The sequence below is a fragment of the Protobothrops mucrosquamatus genome, unplaced genomic scaffold (genome assembly GCF_001527695.2).
Source record: "Protobothrops mucrosquamatus isolate PMUCROS unplaced genomic scaffold, P.Mucros_1.0 scaffold_178, whole genome shotgun sequence".
Taxonomy (NCBI): Eukaryota; Metazoa; Chordata; class Lepidosauria; order Squamata; family Viperidae; genus Protobothrops; species Protobothrops mucrosquamatus.
In genome coordinates this window covers 140,678-161,452 of record NW_015386254.1, presented here as the reverse complement: position 1 = coordinate 161,452, position 20,775 = coordinate 140,678, and the positions used below count along the sequence as shown (strand labels likewise).

The 20,775-nt window shown below is 40.9% G+C and overlaps 1 protein-coding gene across 3 annotated transcripts in view; it reads left to right on the top strand.

Annotated features, from left to right (window-relative positions):
- ARFGAP3 (ADP ribosylation factor GTPase activating protein 3) overlaps positions 1-20,775 on the top strand; it is a 42,293-nt gene that overhangs the window by 9,355 nt on the left and 12,163 nt on the right. Inside the window, exons 4-11 of one of the 3 annotated variants that reach the window (XM_015823520.1) lie at positions 6,379-6,510; positions 7,934-8,017; positions 9,408-9,486; positions 9,914-9,973; positions 10,788-10,832; positions 13,331-13,377; positions 15,040-15,170; positions 18,923-19,048. In XM_015823520.1, the coding sequence (XP_015679006.1) occupies positions 6,379-6,510; positions 7,934-8,017; positions 9,408-9,486; positions 9,914-9,973; positions 10,788-10,832; positions 13,331-13,377; positions 15,040-15,170; positions 18,923-19,048 (704 nt within the window). The remainder of the gene's footprint in view (positions 1-6,378; positions 6,511-7,933; positions 8,018-9,407; positions 9,487-9,913; positions 9,974-10,787; positions 10,833-13,330; positions 13,378-15,039; positions 15,171-18,922; positions 19,049-20,775) is intronic. The other 2 variants (XM_015823536.1, XM_015823528.1) reach the window with 2 other exon arrangements.

Here is a 20,775-nt window from a genome sequence, read left to right as displayed (position 1 = left end):
GATTCTTTAAAATGGTCTTGATGAGGTAGATTCCTGAGCTACCAAGGATAGCCAAGAAAATAAAGAATTGGATTACAGAATAAATCAACCCATAATTCTTACTTGAGACACCAATGACCAGGCTCAAAATTTACAGGTAGTCCTCGACTTACAACAGTTTGTTTAGCGATCGTTCGAAGTTACAACAGCAGTGGAAAAAAGTGACTTATGACCATTTCCCACACTTTAGGCCATTGTTGCATTCCCACAGTCATGTGATCAAAATTCAGATGCTGGGCAACTGACTCATATTTATGACGATTGCAGTGTCCTGGGATCATATGATCACCTTTTGTGACCTTCTGACAAGCAAAAACAATGGGAAAGCCAGATTTACTTAACATCTGTATTGCTAACTTAACTGCAGTGATCCACTTAACAACCGTGCCAAGAAAGGTTGTGAAATGGGGCAAAAGTCACTTAATAAATGTCTCACTTAGTAACATAAATTTGGGGCTCAATTGTAGTCCTATGTCGAGGACTCCCTGTATCATACTTTGGATACATTATGCAAACACCCAGCTTTCTTGAGAAGTTTTATCATGTTGGGAAATATGGAATGAAAAAGAGAACAACTCATGTCAGGCGCAAGGAACTTGGAGCTGGGACAGAGTTCAAAAGGAGTACGAGTTTATTTTAATGCTACCTATATACAAGAAGCTGATCTACTAATGGAAAAGGCAAACTGGTGCTGGATAAGAGTCAACATAATTCATGGGGAAGGGGTGGCCTTAGGTCTCTTCTAGGAGCATAGTGACTCCAAACTTATGATGCCTTTGACCCTGCCCTCAGGCTCAGCCTTGTTCTTTCCTACATCTAGCAGGAAAATGAATGGACTCAATTTCAGCAGGAATCTGTGCACTATTGGAACAGCTAAAGAGACCAGCTGAGGACAGATCGTCCTGGAAAAGTCCATTTATTTGGTCATTAAGAATCGATATCAACTTCATGGCACATAATCAATTCTCTTGATGTACACAATTCTATTAAGGGATAAGCTTTGATGACAAGCAGTCCTTGGTGAACAACCATTCATTTAGCAACTGAAATTACGGTGGTGGTGAACGAAGAGACTCTATCGCTGCAGCCATCACAGCATCCCTGTGGTCACATTATTGCAGTTTGAGCACTTGGCAATCAGGCTTTCAATTACAGTCATCCTCCTTTGGTGACCTAATTGCCATTTGCAACCTTCACTGCTGGCTTTTGATAAGCAAAGTCAATAGAGAAACTGGCAGATCACAAATGGCAATCATATGATGTTGTGTCTAACAAGCGTGCAGTCATTTACCTAACAATTGCAATTAGAACTACTGTTGTAAAGAAAAGCAACTAAGAAAAGCAAGATTTTACATTTAGGCAGGAAAAACCAAAGGTCCAAGTACAGATTACATGAAAAAACAGTAACTGTGAGAGGGACCTTGGAGTCCTTGGAACACTTAAATATGAGTCAGCGGTGTGTCGCAGCAGCCAAAAAAGCTGATGCAATCCTGGGTTGTATAAACAGGATTTATACAAAATAGAATCAAAATCACGTGAAGCATTAGTACGCTTTATAAATCCTTAGTAAGACCAGACCTGGAATATTGCATCCACTTTTGGTCACTATATTATAAAAAAACATGTTCAGACTTTAGAAAAAGTGCAGAGAAGAGCAACTAGGATGATTAAAGACCTGGAGACTAAAACATGAAGAACAGTTGCAGAATTTGGGTAAGACTAGTCTAGAGAAAAGACGGACTAGGGGTGACATGATAATATTCCAGTATTTGAAGGGCTTCCCCAAAGAAGAGGTGGTCAACGTATTTTCCAAAGCACCAGAATGCAAGAAACGATGGAAACTAATCAAGGAGAGAAGCAACCTGGAATTAAGGAGAAATTTCCTAACAGTGAAAACAATCACTGGAACAGCTTGCCTTCAGAAGTTGTGGGTGTTTCATCACTGCAGGTTTTTAAAAAGACGCTGGACAGCCGCTTCTCTCAAATTGTATAGGATCTCCTACGTGAGCAGGGGGTTGGACTAGAAGACCTCCAAGGTCCCTTCCAGCTGTATTCTGATTGAGATGCTGAATTTAAGAACTTTCCTTGTGGGTGGGTGCTCCAACACTAGAGGTTTTTAAGAAGAGATTGGAAAATAATTTGTCTGAAATGGTATAGGGCAGTGGTGGCCAACCTATGGCATGGGTGCCAGAGGCAGCACTCAGAGCCCTCTCTGTGGGCACGTGCGCCGTCGCCCCAGTCCTAGGCCTTCAGCTGGGTTTTATAAAACCTTTTCGCTTTAGGCCTCCGCCGCCGTGTGCAAAAAAAAAAAAAAGGTTCAATCAGTCAATTTCAACTTCTCACGGGAAAAAAAAAAGATCTTGCAAAGTTGGAATTGATTGATTGAACTTTTTAGTCCCACCCAGTCTGGCGTTACCACTGCAGCCATGCCCAGCCAATGAGCCACGTCCACCCAATGAGCCACGTCCACCCAATGGGCCACGCCCATCCAATGGGCCACACCCACCCGGCACTCGACGATGCATAAGTGGGTTTTGAGTTGCAGTTTGGGCACACAGTCTCTAAAAGTTTCGCCATCACTGGTATAGGGTCTCCTGCTTGAGCAGGGGGTTAGACTAGAAGACCTCTGAGGTCCCTTCCAACTCTGTTATTCTGTTGCTCAGCTGTGATCAAGTGCTATTGCACTTTACAAAGATTGCTTAGCGATGGAGTTCTTGGTCCCAATTACCATTGTTAACAGAGGACTATTAGTATTATTGTTACTGGAGTTGATGTATTTATTGTATTTCTCTCCTGTTTTCTCTATGGTTGTGCTGAAAGTAAGTCACATTTGTTAAAAAAAGAGAAAGAGTTCCTCTGTATTCCTATTCTCAGATTTGCAATGTAAAAGGATATGGTACATAATGGATGATAAGAGGAAAATGGTTACTTTTTCAAAGGCAGGAAAATAGTGGTGAGCAATTTATTGGCATGTGCTTACAGGCCAGCTTAGATTCAACTTACCATTCTAGAGTTCTTGCGTGGATAGGGGATTGGACTAGAATACCTCCAAGGTCCCTTCCATCTCTATTCTGATTGAGATGCTGGATTTAAGAACTTTCCTTGTGTGTGGGTGCTCCAACACTGGGCTTTCATTCCTTCAGCCAAATAATGGGATATAATAATAATAATAATAATAATAATAATAATAATAATAATAATAATAATAATAATAATAATAATAATAATAATAATAATAATAATAATAATAAAGTTGGAAGGGACCTTGAAGGTCATCTAGTCCAACCCCCTGCTCAGGCAGGAAACCCTATACCATTTCGGACAAATGGCTGTCCAGTCTCTTCTTAAAAACTTCCAGTGTTGGAGCATTCACCGCTTCTGGAGGCAGGTTGTTCCACTGGTTAATTGTTCTCACTGTCAGGAAGTTTCTCCTGAGTTCTAGGTTGCTTCTCTCCTTGATTAGTTTCCACCCGTTGCTTCTTGTCCTGCCTTCAGGCGCCTTGGAAAATAGCTTGACTCCCTCTTCTTTATGGCAGCCCCTGAGATACTGGAACACTTCTATCAAGTCCCCCCTCGTCCTTCTCTTCATTAAATTATCTGCATTTCTGTTACCAGTAAATAAGCCCATAGTCAAAGTTCCGTGGAAGGGACATGGCAAGTTTTTCTGGTTGACAGAAATAAACAGCTATCCTATCATAATAATAAAAATGGATAGGAAGCCTAGAAAAGTAAAGACAGTGAATCTTTCCCTTCATCTTCAGAGCAATGTTGACAAACTCTTACCAAAGACAGTGGGTAGGCATGGAGTCTTACAAGTACATCACATGGTTGAAAAAAGTGCATTGGAAGAATACCTGAAGGACAGTGAAGAAGATGGACTAGTACACCAGGAAAGTTTGCCGAATACTGGAGAGACCAAAAGGACCAAATGAAGAACAGAAGAGGATGTGGGAAGATACAGTATTACATAGCTAGTGCATTAAATACAGGTAAATAACAGGTAAGGCAGATAATAACAAGACCTGGCAGTGGCCAAGAGCAGGAAAGTTGAAGAAAGAAACAGAGAGCCTAATTCTGGCTGCACAAGACCAAGCCTTAAGAACAAATCCCTACAAAGCCAGAATGGAGAAAACAGCAACAACAGCAAGTGCTGCCTCTGCAGAAAAGCCGAAGAAACAGTGGACCACCTGCTTAGCTGTTGCAAGATTGCACAGACTGACGGCAAACAATGGTACGATAAAATAGCAATAATGATGCATTGGAAGATCTGCCAGAAATAACAATTGCCTGCAAGCAAAAACTGGTGGGATCATAAAATAGAGAAAATAATAGAAAATGAAGACGCTCAAGTGCTCTGGGACTTTGCACTTCAAACAGACAGACACAAACCAGAGAACATGCTAGACTTAATCAGTGTCTATAAGAAAAACAAAGAAGTCTGGATAGTGGAGATGGCAGCACCTGGAGGCAGCAGAAAAGAAGAGAGGGAACTGGAAAAGATAACAAAAATCTTAAAATGTTAAAAGGAACTGGCAGACATGATTTCGGAACCATTTAACCATACATTTCAAAAATCCTAGATCACCAGGGAATTATCAGAGGACTGGAAAAGAGCTGATGTGGTTCCAATTTTCAAAAAGGAAAAAATGGACCCAGGAAACTAGAAACCAATCAGCCTGATATCAATATCTGGGAAGATCCTGGGAAAGATAAGAACTGGTTTGTGAGCACCTAGAAATGAAAAAGCTGATTAATAGAAGTCAGCATAGGTTGTTAAAAGCAAGTCATGCAAAACAAACTGTATTGCTTTCTTTAATAAAGTGACTACATTAACAAACCAAGGAAATGTGTTGGATATAGTATACTTGGACTTCAGTAAAGCATTTTGACCACAGGCTACTTCTTGGTAAGATAGAAAAACGTGGTATAGATAGCATCACCACCAGCTGGATTGGTAACTGGCTGACCAATCCCATTCAACATGTAATCATATCGACATGGAGGGAAGGATGCAGTAGGGTTCTGTCTTTAGGCCCATTCTCATCAACAGATGAAGGGATAAAATGGGAACTCATCAAATTTTGACACCAAGCTGAGGGGAATAGCCAACGCTTTAGAACAGGGGTTTTCAAAATTGGCCCTTTTGTGACTTGTGGACTTCAACTCCCAGAATTCCTTAGCCAGACAGGCTGGCTGAGGAATTCTGGGAGTTGAAGTCCACAAGTCATAAAAGGGCCAAGTTTGAAGACCCCTGCTTTAGAAGATAGGCTCACAATCCAAAAGGATCTTGACAGACTTGAACACTGGGCTCTATCCAACAAACTGCAGTTCAGTGCTGGGAAAAATAAGACTTTGCACTTAGGCAAGAAAAACCAAATGCACAGGTATAAAATAGGTCAGTGGTGGCGAACCTATGGCACGCGTGCCAGAGGTGGCACTCAGAGCCCTCTCTGTGGGCACGCACACTGCAGCCACTAGCAACTCCTGCAGGTCCATTAGGCTGCCACCGCCCGAAGCAACAGCCCCGCCCAGCACAAAGCAGGCAAAATGGCCGGCTAGCGAGCTCGAGTAGAGATGTTAGAGTATCGAGGTGGCCACGCCTACCTGGCCACACCCACCCAGTCTGCTGTGACCACTCTGGCCACGCCCACCCAGTGGGCCACACACCCCTCCCTCCCTGAGGGAACCACAATGCTGATGCGGCCTTGGCACTTTGCAATAAATAAAGTGGGTTTTGGGTTGCGGTTTGGGCACTCGGTCTCTAAAAGGTTCGCCATTACTGCAATAGGTGGTACCTGGTTTAACAGCAGTAACTGTGAGAGGGAGCAAGGGGTTGGACTAGAACAGGGCTTTTCAACCAGTGGTACAGGTACCACCTGTGGTACATTGGCACCTGGCAGGTGGTACGCAACCATCCTAGAAAAGTGGTAGCGGGGAAGGGGAATGAGAGTGCCGCCGGGCGGGCAGGCAGGTGTCTTGCTCGGCTGTGCCTTTGGAGGCACTTTTTTCAGTGCCATTGTAACTTCAAACAGTCACTAAGTGAACTGTTGTAAGTCGAGGACTACCTGTATTTTATCCTTTTTTTCCTTTTTTTTTTTTGGGTCGTCAATTTTTTGACACCTTGCTAGGCGACTGGTGGTACTCGGATATTGCCATATCCTAAAAGTGGTACAATGGGTGAAAAGGTTGAAAAGCCCTGGACTAGAAGACCTCCAAGGTCCCTCCCAACTCTGCTATTCTGTATTCTTCAACCTTCCAAAAATGAGCTAGTCAGCAATGACATTGTGGATTTTTAATTTTTTTTTAAAAAAGCACATCTTCTCGGTATTTTCTTTTTAGTCTGCATTCTTTCATCAGCATGGTTGTGTCACAAATGATACCAACGCCAAGTATAATAGTCGTACTGCACAGCTCTACCGAGACAAGATCAGATCTCTTGCAGCTCAGGCAACACGGAAATACGGCACAGATGTGAGTAATGTACATATTTTACAGTGCTTGCTGATTTTGTGTTGTTCAGTCGTCTTAATGTTTATAAAGCTAAAATGATACGGTATTGGCATCATGGTATTCCTATATGTTAAAATGTTGCAGCTAATTTGAAAAGAGAAAGCGTGATGCATTTTTAGTATCAGTACTATTCTGTTTAAGCTTTGCTTTTCTGCTTATATAACCAGTTCATACGTAGATAAAATATACCATGCTGTTCTTGTTGTATGTCCGTGTTCACACACCTGGTTGGAGCCCTACAATTAATTTGCAAAAATTGTTGCACTTGACTGAAATGATTGAGCTTAACTCCTGGGGTTGAGATCCTGAGAAGAAGTCCAGCTGCTTTAAAGGACTGATAGTCCTTGATGTGCAACCACAATTAAGCCCAAAATTTCTGTGGCTAAGCAAGATAGTTAAATGGGTTTTGCCCCATTTTACAGCTTTTCTTGCCACAGTTGGTAAAGTGAAACACTGCAATTGTTAAGTTAGTAAAACGATTGTTAAGTGCATAGCTGGCTCAGAAATTCTGGGAGTTGAAGTCCACGAGTCATAAAAGAGCCAAGGTTGCCTACCCCTGGGCTAGCCCATTGACTGTGCTTGTCTTGTCAGAAAGCCACAAAAGGTGATCACATAAAGCAGGACACTGCAACCATCATACATACATGTCAGTTGCAAAGTCCAAATTTTGATCACGTGACCAGGGGGATGCTGCAATAGTCATAGTGTGAAAAATAGCCCTAAGTCACTTTTTGTAACTTTGAACAATCACTAAATGAATGGGGGTAAGCCAAGGATTACCTGTAACGGGTGCTCCCCAGAACACCTTTTCTCAATTTGATCCCAAAAGCTTAAAGCAGTGGTTCTCAACCTTTTTAATGCCGCGATCCCCAACCGGTCGTAAGTCGAGGACTAAACCGGTCGTAGGTCGAGGACTAAACCGATCGTAAGTCGAGGACTTTCCCTGCCCGGGAGCGCCGCGTATGCGTGGTTCTGCCCCCTGCGCCGGCCGAGGCGTAGCTGGCAAGCGGCAGAGACGGAGCAGGCCGACCACCAGCTGGCCCAGTTCAAGGGAGGTAAGGCACCCGCCGGAAAAGGGGAAAAAAATGGTGGACAGCCTTGCTTGGCGACCCCCGTGAAATGGTCGATCGACCCCAAATGGGGTCGCGACCCATAGGTTGAGAACCGTTGGCTTAAAGCTTTATAATTACAAGCATGACCCATTTCATCCTGTTCGCAGCCCATTTGTCCAGTATTGTGTAATGGTTTCAGAAAACCAGTGGTACAGTTTTTTTTTTCTACATTTAGGAAACAGATGGACAATGTAGCGTGAGCATTTTAAACAAACAAAAAGCAAAGAATCTTGGCAGACTCTCACTTGGGCTTATAATATTGTATATTTTAGTTATGGATAGATGGCTGCGGAGCCCCTCCTTTATCACCTCAAGAGAAAGAAGAAGACTTCTTTGCATCTCATGGCTCTACTCGGGTATAAAATGAATAAAACGTTTTTTAATTTCATGGGATTTTACCTATATGTGAATGATGGGAGGTAAGCTAGCATGGAGTTATTTTCTTTTGTCCGATTTTCTAATACAAGATTAGAACTAGTGAGTTAAGACGCCAAAGTAGAAGGTTCAAACTAGATGTCAAGGGCAACTTTTGGGCTGTGTAAAAATTCACGCTGCCAAATAAAGCAGTGAGAAATCTTCACCAGGAATTTCAGATAGAAGCTGAATGGTCACTTGCCAGAGATGGTCTAATGCAGGAGTCCCCGACCCCTAGACCGCGCCCCACTATCAGGCCATGACCTGTTTGAAACCGGGCCGTGTGAGCGATAGGCAAGCGCGTGCGTGCATGAGAAGCTCCACTCACATAAGTGGTGGGCAAGCATGTGCGTGCGAAGCTCTACTTGCGCGAGTGGTGGGCAAGTGGAGCTGTGCGCTCGCGTATGTGCCTGCCACTCAGTGGATCCTGCGTTGAGCAGAGTGTCAGATCTGCCATCACACCACTTCAGCTCTGCTTTAATGGCAGATTGCCATAAAGCATGGGGAGGGGGAAGGGGGAGACATGGGAAGGGGGGATGACAGGAACCAGAAGTGTCGTCCAGAGACAACGGTTGAAATATCCAAGGACATAGGCACGAGAACGGAATGCGAACGCCCACCAAAGAGGTGCCAACCCTTAGGACTGTTACCAAAACACCTAATTTGAACCTTATTGGATACTAACAGAATGACCGGGGGGGGGGGAAGGCCTGGGAGAAGGGAAAATTACGGGGTTTACGTGGGAATCTTCAGATCTGACTTTGCTTATGCTGTAACCACTTGGCTTTTAGTAAAAGAATACCTTTCACTACAAATGGAGTCGAGGGTCTGTCTTTCCTAAATGCCCAAGCTGGGACAGGCCTGACACAGAGGTTTGGACTAGATGACTTTTATGATCCTTTCAAACCCTAATATTCTAATTTGATAATTTCTTTCCTGAATTTATGTGTTTATTATTCTGTTTGTCCACCACCTGGATCTCTTCCCAATCCCAGTCCTTGATGTACCATTTTCTGGGCTTTCTCTCCTCCCTTCCACATTGGATTCAGTGCAAAGCACCTTCCAAGCACACTCTTTTCAGGTCTTGTAAGGTACAACCCATTTCTTACCAGTAGTCTCTCATTTGGAAAACATCCTGTTATTCAAAAATCCAAACTATTCTCATTGACCACATCTGTAGAGCCAGTTGTATTTCTGAATGAGATGTCAGAAAAACCTCTTAACATATAATATAATATTTTATATACATGAAAATTACCTAAATGAATTCTGATGAGCTTAATTCTAATTCTTTGGAATACTGCTAATAACTTGTTTTTTTCTTCTTTATAGGTTGAATGGGAATCATCACAACAGGAAACAATTAATCCACAGGAGAATTCTTCAGAAAATAATTCAGAAAGCAAAGATGGTATGGTTTATCAAGGTTCATTTCTAAAATGTGTGACAAAATGTAGCAAATATGTGAAAATTCCTAACTCCTGTTGACTGTTCTTTGCTTTTATAAGATTGTTTGATAAATAGCTTTTATCAATTGTAGCGCTTTTAAAAACATATACAAAACTACTTACACAAAACTTGCTACTTCATAACCCATGCTGGTTATTGTCACAAACTACAAATATGACTGAATCTGATAAAAATATACTTTAAATTTGCCTATTGTAATCAATTTAGATCCAGATAAATTTTCAACATACTGTGACAAATAGGTAAGAACATAAGTTGACTGACTGGGAAAACAGGAAGTCTAGTTCCTATTTCTGAATGTGGATCAAGGATCTAGAAATGTACTAATCCTTAACATTTATATGTTTGTTGTTTTTTTATATTTCTAGAAGATCCAGAAGATGGACCAAGCGTTGATTACCTTAGTGTATCACCTCAAGCTTCTTTAGGTAAACAATACAGAAGAAAAGATCTCTGAATGTCTAAAGATGTAGTACAGGGGTGTCATATTGCGACTTTTTTGCCATTGCTGGCAATGGGGTGGGCGCGGTTTCGCTATGATGCATCCGGTCCGTGGGCCGGCAGTTTGACACCCCTGATGTAGTAGGATGAACAAAACAGTACAAATCTTACATTGTGTTTGCTGACTTGTCAGTGATTTCATAATAAAAATTATCCTAGCCCTCAACAGCTAACTATTACTAGAATTTGGTAGACATCATGAGTCAGATTTGCACATTATTACTACACATACATTACTGAGACCTGTTTTAGAACACAAGTTTCTTCCAATAGCATCTGGCTTACTTGTAGCTGTGTTTATTTGAGGATGTAATGATTAGCACCATATAATAGAACCACAATTCTGGATATACTCTTAGCATTTTTGCAGTTCAGCCGAAATATTTTTCCATTTAGAGTATTCTGGGTCTTCATTCCTGATGTTTGTTTTTCAGTTGACATGTTGCATCCATGTTTAAGCTATATAAAATTTAAAGGAACAAACAGAATAAAACCTCCTTTTGGAGATCAGAAATATACTAACTTGTTATAGGCATGCTTCGGCAACATGGAGAAATTTAAATTGTTTCTTCCTTCATTTTGAAATGGTACAACTCCCAAACATTTGGAACCATATGCTATTTCTTGGGGTGTGGGTGAGGAGATTGGTAAATTGGCTCTTAGAATCAATGCAGCTGCATTCTTGTATAAATGCATATGTTTGTTTAGTTAGTGATACATATTTTTTATCTCTTATTTTAGCCAACATGGAGAAGGTTAATACTTCAGGCACGGCACCTAACAAAGGTGACTGGATGTTTTAGTTATCCTGTTTTGCTGCTTCAATTTCCACGTACTTCTGTGGAATAGAGCATTATATTAATTTCCTTAGTTTGTATCATCAGTTCCAGCAAATATATCTACATGCTTCTAGCTTCTTTTTTTATTTTCTCTTGCTTCTGAACCTACATTTTTCCTGTTTTTCTTGATGTAACTAAAAAGCAATGAGATTTATTTGGTCGCCCTGTGTTTAAGGGCAGATGCATCCCAGCACCCATGCGCTTGTGTCAGGCAGCAGCCGCCCCTGTCCCTGCCTCACCTTGCCCTGTGACAATGGCACCCCCGCCCTGCCTCGCCTTGCCTCGCCTCACCCACAGGATGAGCCTCCTGCCCACCGCCTCACCTGGCAGAGACCCCCTGGATCTCCCCCAACTCTGCCTGGCCCCCACAGGCGTCCCTCCCCACAAGCAACATCGAGGTGATCACGCCCACCTTGGCCACTCCCATCCAATCTACCATGACCACCACAGCCACGCCCACCCAGTGGGCCACTCCCACCTGGCACCCGGTGACAAATAAGTGGGTTTTGGGTTGCAGTTTGGGCACTCGGTCTCTAAAAGATTCGCCATCACTGCTCTATTATCTGTTTTATTGTGTTGATATCTATTTGTTACATTTTCTGAACAATTTATTGCTTGTAGGCCGTTCAGGTTACTGGCCTTTGACCTTAAAAAAGAATTCTAATCTATTATGTTATATGTCTCCTGCCCCTGAAGGAAGTTATTAGGAGCTGGAAGTGACACCATAACTTTTTCTCACTCTGTTTACATAGAACAAAGCACTACATGTTCAGTGCTTTTTGATTTTTTTGGCTTTCAGCATCTTAGAGTGGCATAAAGAATCTAATTCTTAATCTGATCCATTTACTGGGTCAGCAGTAGTAGTTGTGGGTAACATTAATAGCTAAATCTTGTAGCAAAAGTGGGTTTATTTGGTGAGAAATGGCATAATTTCATTTAAGTTTATTTTGGCAATAAATGTGTACAATATTAAAGCTTTTGGCGGCTACCTCAAAATATTCAAAGTTCCCATATTGAGATTCCCATAGTTCTCTTTTGTGAGATGTTTTCCTGATAGAGTTGCATACAGTATTAGATACAGGGAAGAATTATGTTCTGCTTTCATTTATTTGGAGGGCTGTTCATAAACAGTTAAAACTGTAGTATACTAAATTGATCCTGTTTAGAGGTACAACACTTCATGATTATTTACAGAATCACAACCTGGTTTTGTACAAGGGTTTTATCTTTTCTATGTATTAATTATCTCATCTTCTTTTCCTTCCCACTCCTTTTACTTTCATCAACTGCCTTCACTCCCTTCGGTCTCCTTAGCTCTCCCCCCCCCCCCAGTTTCTCATATGAAATTAACTGGTTACTCTAGAGTTGCATTCTACTAGTTCAGCAATCCATTCTTTTTATCACACCCCCAACTGTTCTATTATCATTTCTACTAATCATCCTCAATAAAATGATGATCAGCCACAGATGCTGATCTGGTAGTAATACTTCATTCTCGTATTTGCTAAATACATATTTTGAACTTGCTATAATATTAATATGAACCCTTTAGTCTTAATGCCATTGTTAATAAAATTTCCTTTGAAAAACAAGAGGTATCTATTTTAGCCTACATAAAAGTTAATACCCCTGCCTTCACTGCTATGTGGTACAGGAATTACTTATAAAGGCTGACATTTCCTAATCAAGCTCAGTGCCTGGGGACTGCATCTATTTAATCTTCTTGGCAAGGCTACCAGTTTAGCTTGCCTCCTTCCAGATTTGTTTGTTCATTTGAAATGGGGGGTTCTGAGTCTCATCCATATTTCTGGGGTTTCTTTGTGTCAGGCCACTCTTTCTTGGCTTCTGAGATTACTAAGGATTGGCTAGGCATTGCCATCTTTTGAAGCACCATTATAACAAGGCTCACCTCCAAGGTTTATGATATTAATCCATGTAGGCCTTATGAAGATAGGTTGTTGGTGAGATTTACCATCCTGGAAGAAAGGCTGTTGGGACAGATTTCTAATTCTGAAAAACTGCATTTTTATTTAATGTGTCAGTTGGTAAACTGTTGAGGAACTTAATTGATTTACTTGTATACAAATATTCAGTTATTTTATTCAACTTAAAATGTCATCTTATTTTCCCCTAAAAAAAACTGTTATGTAGACATTCTTGAGAAACATATATCCCTTTTTATACTAAATTCTTTTCTTGAAAAAATAGAGAACTTTGGAAATGCATTGATTTATAAGCAGGTGCCTAGGATTCCCTTTCTCCAGTTGATTGTATTTTATTTCTAAATGTTGAAAACAAATTCCATACTATATTGTATTGCTTTTCCTAATTCTTTAAGTTAAATGGGCAATTCTGGTTTTTTCTACTTTTGCAGATATTACAGTTAATGCTAATTTCATCATGTTACAATGCATGTAATTCATAAGCTGTGTATTGTTCTTACAGATGCCAGTTGTATGATGAAGAAGAAACCAAATCAAGTAAAAAAGGGAGTAAGTGTTTAGACTGATATTTTCAAGTCTCTCTTTTAATGGGCTGCTGAGGAGATTCATGCTCTTTTTTATGTAATTGTGAAAGTTACTATGTAAAGCAGGGGTCTTCAAACTTGGCCCTTTTAAGACTTACGGACTTCAACTGCCAGAATTCCTCAGCCAGGCACGCTGGCTGAGGAATTCTGGGAGTTGAAGTCCAGAAGTCATAAAAGGGCCAAGTTTGAAGACCCCTGATATAAAGAGTTGTATAGTTCTGAATTAATCAAATTAGTCTTCAGTAGCCAGCTCTATATGCAGATCATCCTCTCCTAAAAAGTGACATCTTGTTATTAATTGGTTGAAGGGATTTGGGGGGGGGGGAGAAAAGACAATTGAATCTTCCTTGTGGAATTCATACCCACAGCTCGTAAAATTGACCTGTAGAGCCTCCATTACAATAGTACAGAGACAAATTACGAAAAGTGAGTGATGATGGCATAATGCAAGTGCAACAACTTACATCAGTCAGGTATCAGGAAACAGCTGTTAAAGTTAAGTAATGAGGGACGGCACCATGCACCTGTTGTTGCATTGGACTCATTGTGGCTTGTTGCCGATGCCACTGGACTGGATTATACATCCATTTAGAAATATATTTGCCAATCTTATTTCCATGCTATAGTAGTAATTTGATGAGCTATTTTCTCTATTCCATGCATGCCTAGTCTGCTTTTCTATATGATAATTTAGAAGTAAGCTATATTTCACATGATGTATATCTAATCCAGGGGTAGGCAACCTTGGCTCTTTTATGACTTGTGGACTTCAACTCCCAGAATTCCTGAGCCAGCTGGCTCAGGAATTCTGGGAATTGAAGTCCACGAGTCATAAAAGAGCCAAGGTTGCCTACCCCTGATCTAGTCATACAAGAAGGTGCAGTTAGAATGCATTTTTGTATTCATCATACAAAATTGCTTTACCAAATTTGACATCTGAATTGTTCATTAACTGCTTTCAAAGGAGAATCAGAACCTTTTTTTATACTGTGGTAACTACTAATCGTAGATTTGCCTCATCCCGCAATCAAAATGTAATAGTGGCAAATTGCTCACAAATTACAGCTCACAAATCAGGAGCTGTAAGGCTGCCCTAGGAACTGCAAAGCATCGTGAATGCAGAAACTAGGGCAGTGGTTCTCAACCTTTTTAATGCCGCGACCCCAACCGGTCGTAAGTTGAGGACTAAACCGGTCGTAAGTCGAGGACTAAACCGGTCATAAGTCGAGGACTTTCCCTGCCCGGGAGCGCCGCGCATGCGTGGTTCCGCCCCCTGCGCCGGCCGAGGCGTATCTGGCAAGCGGCAGAGACAGAGCAGGCCAACCACCAGCTGGCCCAGCCCAAGGGAGATAAGGCACCCGCCGGAAAAGGGAAAAAATGGCGGACAAAAAAAATGGCGGACAGCCTTGCTTGGCGACGCCCATGAAATGGTCAATCGACCCCAAATGGGGTCCCGACCCACAGGTTGAGAACCACTGAGTTAGGGCCTTGCTTGTATGGCTTCCCTTGCCTTTACTAGAGCTGTTTCCTTTCCATTTTGTTCTTAAAGAAAGAAAACCTAAAATAACTTGCATTCTTATATATTGTGATAGCTTTTTCATTTTTTTCTTTCACGTCCAAATTAAAGATTGGAGCTAAGAAATGTGGTTTGGGGGCCCAGAAACTGAGCAGCAAGAGTTTTAACGAGATAGAAAAACAAGCACTGGCGGTAGATAAACTGAAGGAAGCTGGCACAACAACAGAGAAGGAAGAACCATTGTAAGTAGAGTTTGTTTGGCCCCTGTTAGATTCTCTCTTTACAGACTTACATGGGTATTTGAAGTGGCAAATGTCTGAATGCCCTCTGATACAAGGTACTTTAGGAGTGATACCTATTTTACTTTGGTATAAACCAGGGGTAGGCAACCTTGGCTCTTTTATGACTCATGGACTTCAACTCCCAAAATTCCTGAGCCAGCCATGCTCAGGGAGAGGTTTCCAAGCTGAGCCATGCTGGCTCAGGAATTCTGGGAGTTGAAGTCCACTAGTCAAAAAAGAGCCAAGGTTGCCTACCCCTGGTATAGGCCCTGGAACTAAGGCAGCACGATGGCTCAACGGTTAAGATGATGGACTTTAGGCTGGAAAGCCAACAGCCCGGGTTCAAGACCCGAGTGTCGTGCATGTGTGTGTGTGTGAACACCTGTTTTCGCCTAGCTCCTGCCCACCTAGCAGTTTGAAAGCATACAAATGCGAGTAGATAAATAGATACCACTTTGGTAGGGAGGAAACCGTGCTCCATGGCATCATGCTGGCCACACGGAAATGTCTTTGGACAGTGCTGGCTCGTGGCCTCAAAGCAGAGATGAATGTCGCCCCCTATAGTTGGCAACGACTAGCGGAATAAAATCCACAGGGGTTCCTTTCCTTCCTGGAACTAAATAATAGTATATCATTATTTTCAAAAACTGATCCAACACCTTAGAACTTAATAGGCTGTTTTTACCACATACCACATATGTGTGTATTTCTGAATAAATCTGAATTTACTTCATAATCAGTTGAGACTTAAGAGAATTATAATAAAATCCCATTAAAAACATGAATATGCTTTAACTATTTTAGATTTCAAGGAGAAAATGTTTACATTGTGTATTACTTGTTTCAATAAATTCAACATTGTGCTGTTATCTTCCTAGATATACTTTTCTACTACTTTCATGGATAGAATAGGCATTGTATTTAAATAAATAGAGCTGCCATTTGGAAATATTCCTCTAAATAGCACACACTTTTCTTGATCAGTTATGGAAATGTTTATCCAGGTTTAATGGCTACAAAAATTTACCACGCTGTCAAAATGGGATGCCAAACTATTCTTAATAACTTCACTTTTCTTCTTTATTACATTGATTAAATGCTTGTGTTGCAGTTCACTGAAATTCTTTTAAATGTAGGTTAAAAAAATTATTGCATCTTTCTTTGAAGAACTATGTTCTGATATTTTTGATTTTGTTAATGCTGTCAGACAGAAATAACAGTAAGTGTGATTTTTGTCTTGTAAATGAAAACTCAAAGAATATTTATGGAAAGCTTTTGCAGCATATTTGCATGGCTTTCAAGATAGGAATTAATACCACAGAACTTCATAATTGATTTCTTCAGATAGCTGTTCATTTGTCTAACTGTAATCCATTAGTTTCCATTTACTCGTTATCTCTTTAATATCTGTTTAGTAAAGTATCTGGTAAACTAAGATACTTTCCTATTAGATCATTTTTGTACATCTTCATTTCTATTCCACACCATTACAAAGGATCCATTAAATATACCAGGGGTAAATGCAAAACTAGTAATTTGTTATGAAAATCAAATAGAATAATTGCTTCATATTAATTTCCTAATATGTGCGTTCATACACTGCACTATCCAACTATTATGGTTTGTGTAGAGTTCTATTTGTGTAGAGTTTATAACTTGCAGCAGCTGTCCTCAGTTTGAAGATGCTCCAATACTAAGAAACATTCAGGATTTTTTTTTTTACCCAGTGTGTCTTCTAAATTGACAGTTTATTTAATAATATGGGGGGTTGTTAGTAGGGATCAATCTAGATGACCCTTAAGTCCACTATGTATATTCCTTCTACCTGAACAGTTAAGAAAAAGAAGTTCATCTCCATTTTAGACTATCCAAGTTTAGAGCATATCTAAATTAGGATAAACTATTACTCTTAACTATGATTAGTAGAAGCAAGCAAGTGTAAAACTACAGTTTATAAAAAGTTAGCTTGTTTCAACTAACCATAGTTAGATGCAGGCACAGTAAACTCTAACGACTGACATCTGAAACAATTGTTTCCAGTTTTTTCTTCACAATACTCCTGGAAAAGGTAGGATATCATAAACAGTGCATGGGGGTGGCAAGTCATGCCCATCTTTTCCTACTATAGTGTCATGCATTTTGATCATCAGCAGATCGGTGTCCTGTCACTGGGAGGGCGAAAAGCCAGCTAAACATTATTCTCTTAAGAGGAATGTTGCTTGCAGTTAATACCTATATCCATATTTGTAGGTCTATGAGTAAATCATTTCTCTCCATTTGTTTTTACAGTAGCTGTCCAATCTGTAAATGATCTGGTAGGGCCAGTCTTTCTCAAATACATTTTTCATTATTCCTGACCTGCATTGCCAAAAGGAAAAGAGATTTGTGGGTAATGATGCTCTCTGAGCTTGGTTGTTTGCTTGCCTGTGCTTCATTACCCAACTAGATAACATCATCAGTGCTAGTGAGGGTGGGGTTTGCTCCCTGTTTATATACAGAAGCTTGCCCTGCCAGTGTTGAAGGAGGTATGGTTCACTCCTTGGTATTTCCTTGATTAAACTGTTGTTTACTGTTTTATTGTTTGTCTGGTATCTCTATATCTCTCTATCTCTGTATTTTTCTGTCTGTCTGTCTGTCTGTCTGTCTGTCTATCTATCCACACATACACACACATAGATACACACATTTATCTCTATGTAAGAGACAGTTTGGTCAGATGGTTAAGGCACTGGACTAGAAAGTGGGAGACAAATGAGTTCAAGTCCGTTCTTAACCATGAAAGCCAGCTGGATGACTGTGCAAGTCACTCTGTCTCAGTCCAACCCATCTTACACAGTTGTTGTGGGGAAAATAGGAGGAGGAAGGTGTCTTGGATATGTTTATTGCCTTGAGTTGTTTACAAATATAGTAAAGGCAGGATACAAATAAATAAAAATAAAAATCTCTCTCTATATATATATTTAAATGTGTAGATGTGATTTATCTTTTTTAGGTTTATAGAGATAAAAATGTGGTTTATCTTCTAGGTTTATTGAGATAAAATGTACACACCAGTCAAAAGAGACAATAAAAACCAAGAAGGAAATAAAAAGACCAGAATACATCCTTCTCAGCAACCAGCACCCAGATAAGCAAGGGTTAACGCCAAGCTTAGAGAGCACCAAGGACTCCACAGTTCTACCTACCTACCTTCTCTTCTGTTTGAGAAAAGAGAATTGGCAGCCATAACATGAATACCACTTCAAGAAAAACTGCTTTTGTTGTGCAACAACAATAGCCACAACTTTTCCTGATTGACTTTTGTTCTCTAGATGTGTCCTATTTCCTGCAGTTTGAGTTCAGAAACTCTTCTTTCTTATTGCAGCTTTAAATCTCAGATTCTGCTTTTCACCATAACTCTTGTTTTTTCTTGATCCTGTGGCACTTTTCAATTATGTTTTTCCATTGTTGTGCTCCTTATTACTCCTTTAACACTAATCCTTTAGAAGCAAAATAATATACAATGTCCATTACAAAGTCTGTATAAATTTGAATCCTCCTATACAGGTAGAACTCTTTTGATTTTAGCAATATAAGAAAAAGAATTTTACTCAGTTAAGTCATATACTTCTGTTTTATGCACTGAAAAATATTACTTCATTTATACTACTGTGAGGAGAATTTTCTGGCATTCACTCAAGATATATCAGTTATATGTGGCCTTTTCTTTCTAGGGTATCATCTTTACGACTGGCCTACAAAGATCTTGAAATTCAGATGAGGGATGAAAAATTAAACGTGGCTGGTAAAAAGAAAACAGAGATAGAAAGACTTGGCATGGGATTCAGTAATAGTAGAAGGTATGTATTTGATTCAGAGCATCCGCTTTTCATTGGACATCTCTTCATACAGGGAGTCCTCAACTTACCACAACTGAGCCCAAACTTTTTGTTGCTAAGTGAGACATTTGTTAAGTGAATTTTGCCCCATTTTACGACCTTTCTGGCCACAATTGTTAAGTGAATCACTGCAGTTGATAAAGTTAGTAACTTGGTTGTTAAGTGAATCTGGCTTCATCATTGACTTTGCTTGTCAGAAGGTTGCAAAAGGTGATCACATGACCCTGAGACAGCAGGACACTGCAACGATCATAAATGTGAGTCAGTTTCCAAGTGTCTTAATTTTGATCACGTCACCATGGGGATGCTGCAATGGTCGTAAGTTTGAAAAACAGTCATAAGTCACTTTTTTTCAGTGCCGTTGTAACTTCAAACAGTCACTAAATGAACTGTTGTCAGTCAATGACTATCTGTGTTGGTTTTGTCCTGCTTGATATCAATCATTCAAATATTTTATTATACGTATTCAGAATTGCTGCATAACAAGTTTTGAATCCAGAGACAGCTAGCCAAATGGTTCAATTGTTCAAATATGTTTTATTTTAGTTTAACTTAATAGATGTATATCTCGCCTTTCACTCTAGATCAGGGGTAGTCAACCTTGGCTCTTTTATGACTCGTGGACTTCAATTCCCAGAATTCCTGAGCCAGCTTAGCTGGCTCAGGAATTCTGGGAGTTGAAGTCCACGAGTCATAAAAGAGCCAAGTTGACTACCCCTGCTCTAGATTCTTTTTCCCAAAGCAATCCTTGGAGGCACATTGGGCAGAGAAAGTGATTAGCCTGGGAATCTAGATCCTATGTCTCATTCCTCCCAACCTCTTCAGGACTTCTCTAGAGAGGCCTGGTGGCTCAGTGGCTTAATGACACTGTAGATGGTCTTTGCTCCAGCAGTGAGCTCCCGTCACTGTCTCAGTTTCTGCCCACCTATCAGTTCAAAAGCATGTTCTGTACGAGTAGATAAATAGGTACCACTTCACTGGGAAGACTTTGGGGTTGTTTCACCGGTTAGAATTCTGCTAGGGCTAGACCAGGGGTCTTCAAACTCGGCCCTTTTATGACTCATGAACTTCAACTCCCAGAATTCCTCAGCCAGTGTGCCTGGCTGAGGAATTCTGGGAGTTGAAGTCCATGAGTCATAAAAGGGCCGGGTTTGAAGACCCCCTGGGTTAGACCTTCCTGGTTGTGACGCCTGTTTTCAAGGCTCTTTTGGCAGAGGGAGAAGTGCTCAGATGCTGCTGCAGGAAAGCTGCTCCTTTTTCTTTCTGGTGTGGAGCTAGCTCGCGAGTATGGACCAAACAGGCTAGTAGTCTTGGGTAGCCAAACTACTACTCTGTATTAACATTGTAGTCTCCTGGCTAATGTGGCATTGCTAGGTATTTGCAAGACCGCCTCCTACCAAACACCTCCCTTCGACCAGTCCGCTCCCACAGAGAGGGCCTCATTAGAGTGCCGTCGGCCAGACAATGCCGGCTGGCGACCCCCAGGGGGGAGCCTTCTCTGTGGCAGCTCCTGCCCTCTGGAATGACCTACCCCCCGACCTACGTACAGTTGCGGACCTGCGCCTTTTTCGCCGAGCCCTGAAGGCCCATCTATTCCGTGCGGCCGGCCTGGCGTAGTTTGATTATGTTTCAGTGGGGGGTTTTTTACGGGTGTGTTTTTAGAACAGGCCTGTTATTTAATTCGATTT